Below are 2,900 nucleotides of genomic sequence, written 5' to 3'. Positions count from 1 at the left end.
ACATATAGTAAAAAATACAGGTATAAGTTTGAGTAAAAGAAAAGCAGAAATTATGAAATCACAAATAGAATTTATAGGAATACAAATAGATAAAAATGGAATAAAAATGCAAACTCATATAGTACAAAAAATAATTAATATTGATGAAAATATAGATACAAAAAAGAAATTACAATCCTTTCTAGGATTAGTAAACCAGGTAAGAGAATATATACCAAAATTAGCAGAACATTTAAAACCATTACATAAAAAACTTAAAAAAGATGTAGAATATCATTTTGATAATAAAAGATAAAAAACATATAAAAATTATTAAGAATCTATGTAAAAAATTACCAAAACTATATTTTCCTGATGAAAATAAAACATTTACTTACATTGTTGAAACAGATTCGAGTGATCATAGTTAGAGGAGTTTTAAAATACAAATATGAAAAAGAAAAAATAGAACACCATTGTAGATATTATTCAGGATCTTATACAGAAGCACAAATAAAATGGGAAATAAATAGAAAAGAATTATTCGCATTATATAAATGTTTATTAGCATTTGAACCATATATTGTTTACAATAAATTTATTATAAGAACAGATAACACACAGGTAAAATGGTGGATAACAAAAAAATTAGAAGATTCAGTTACAACAAAAGAAATAAGGAGATTAGTATTGAATATATTAAATTTTACATTTACAATTGAAGTAATTAAGACTGACAAGAACCTTGTTGCAGACTACCTATCAAGAAAAAGGAACTCAAACTGAACAAGATACAATAGAAGAAATACTCAAAGCAATTACTACACTTTCTACGAAAGTGGACAGTATGGGAAAAGAGTTACAAAATCTGAAAGCTAACAGTCAGCAGCATGACTCTAAAAATGCGGAGCTACGTCGTTCGGCGGACGGTAAAAAGCCAGAACTAGAAGGAGACGTTGGGAAACTCCATAAAACCCATGACAATGTTTGTTTAAATGCAGCTACAGCAAGCACATTTACAACAAAAGGAGCCGGTGGAATAAGATATACAAATTTAAATATGAACAAAATCTTCGATAAACCATTTATTCCAAAGAACCAAAAAGACTCATTATTTATACCACCACAAATACATACTTACTCAGAAAGTTTAAACCAAGATAAAAAAGCCTACAACCACATAACCCGCTCATATATTGAAAACCTTTATAAAATCCAAAATTATTTAAACTCAACACCTAGATCTCCAACTACCAAAGACCCTAATACTGATTTTATAACACAAAAGCTACAAGGATATAATAAGTTAATAGCACAACCAGGCACCAATGCAAATCTAGTAAAAACATGTTATAGTTACGGATTACTTAATACAGTTTATACCCAAACAGGAGATGAAATATCTACCATACCAGAGCTATACAAAGCCTTTATGAACTATAAAAGAATTACTAAAGGAACATTGTTTTATATAAAGTTTTATTCAGCACCAGCAGAGATATTATTTGATGAGATAAAACCAATTATACAAGTTATAAAAATTGGTTTGACCAGAGATATGATAATTCCAGAAGATATCGGAATACAACAAGAAATACAAAAGATTGAGATACCAGAATTCTACGCCAACAAAAGAGTTATAGGAATAGCAACTATCCTAAATGAACTAACTAACAATTATTTAAATGGAAATTCAGTATGGAGCTATTATGTACGAGAGCAAGTTATGATATATTCAAATTCTAAAGAAATCAGAGAACAAGATATGGAAGAGATACGCCAATGGATACTCAGTCTACTCAAGCCAGAGCAAAAACCAACAACAAGAGCATTAAGGAAAGGGTTTATTTCGGAAGAATTATTGACCAGATATTGCAAAATTATTGGACAAAAATACCCCGACCATATATGTTCAAAATGTCAAGGAGAAGATAATGTCATATTTGGGTTTCACATAGTTGTATGAACCATTGATTTAAAAATTTTATTCTAGATCCTAAAGTATCTACCATTCCTTCATTATTCCAATCCTTTATTACGTTTGTACTAAATGGTTCTGGTTATTTTGTATTTTTTTATTCGATTTGAACGTCTGGTATGACATTATCTTCTCCTTGACATTTTGAATCCCTAGTGGAGCAATCCTTGTAAGAAAAAGTATTATGAGTTGGTAGGACTTAGTGATGGTACCTCTTCTAATACACATTGGGAATGAATTACTCTATGAGAATCAAGGCAAAGCACAGAGAGGTCATTCTTGTGGTAGTATCTCCACTTGAGTATGAGACTAGAGTAAAAAAATGCCTTTGATATTACTTAACCATGTGCCAACATGGGTTGTGTACTAGCTCTACCTTCGGCAAATAGAACACCTTCCACGGTGTGGGATCCTCATGACACAAAATTCCATAGCTATCTCGTATGTTCTATGTCGGTTAATGTTTATTCTCATCATATGTGATGTACACTCTAGTTAATGGATAGGTTCTACAACGTGGGGGCAGTAGATTGACACACTTTATACATACGACATGAGTAGGATTTGAAGATGCTAGAGTGAGTTCCCTAGGTCCTCCAAGACCATTATGTGAAGTCACTTATTGATTACTTGTATATTAAATGACTTTAATGAATAATGTTCTCTTAGTAAAGGATGTTTAAGTGAAAGGTTTTTATCTAGGGTAGCTTTGAGGATCACCTAGGTGTGCTTGAAGAGCGTGTATGGGCAGTCTTTTCATATCTTACTCAAGTAAGATTAAGAGTAATTTTAGGTAGAGGGTCTAAAGTGATGAAAAGGTTACTTGTTCAATATGGAATATGTCTTATATGCGATTGTTGACTTATATTATATCTATTAAACACTTATTATGAAGGTTTCTATCAGAATAACATGAAAGAATATCTTAAAGTAAATGTCCCTT

The 2,900-nt window shown here is 30.8% G+C and overlaps 1 protein-coding gene across 1 annotated transcript; it reads left to right on the top strand.

The window, feature by feature from the left end:
• Positions 1-420: 420 nt before the first annotated feature.
• LOC109121249 (uncharacterized) lies at positions 421-1,945 on the top strand. Its single transcript, XM_026033171.2, has one exon. The coding sequence runs from the start codon at positions 827-829 to the stop codon at positions 1,943-1,945; it is 1,119 nt and encodes a 372-aa protein (XP_025888956.2). The 5' UTR covers positions 421-826.
• Positions 1,946-2,900: the final 955 nt, after the last annotated feature.

Source organism: Solanum lycopersicum, chromosome 10 (genome assembly GCF_036512215.1).
Source record: "Solanum lycopersicum chromosome 10, SLM_r2.1".
Taxonomy (NCBI): Eukaryota; Viridiplantae; Streptophyta; class Magnoliopsida; order Solanales; family Solanaceae; genus Solanum; species Solanum lycopersicum.
This window is presented reverse-complemented; position numbering and strand designations above follow the sequence as displayed.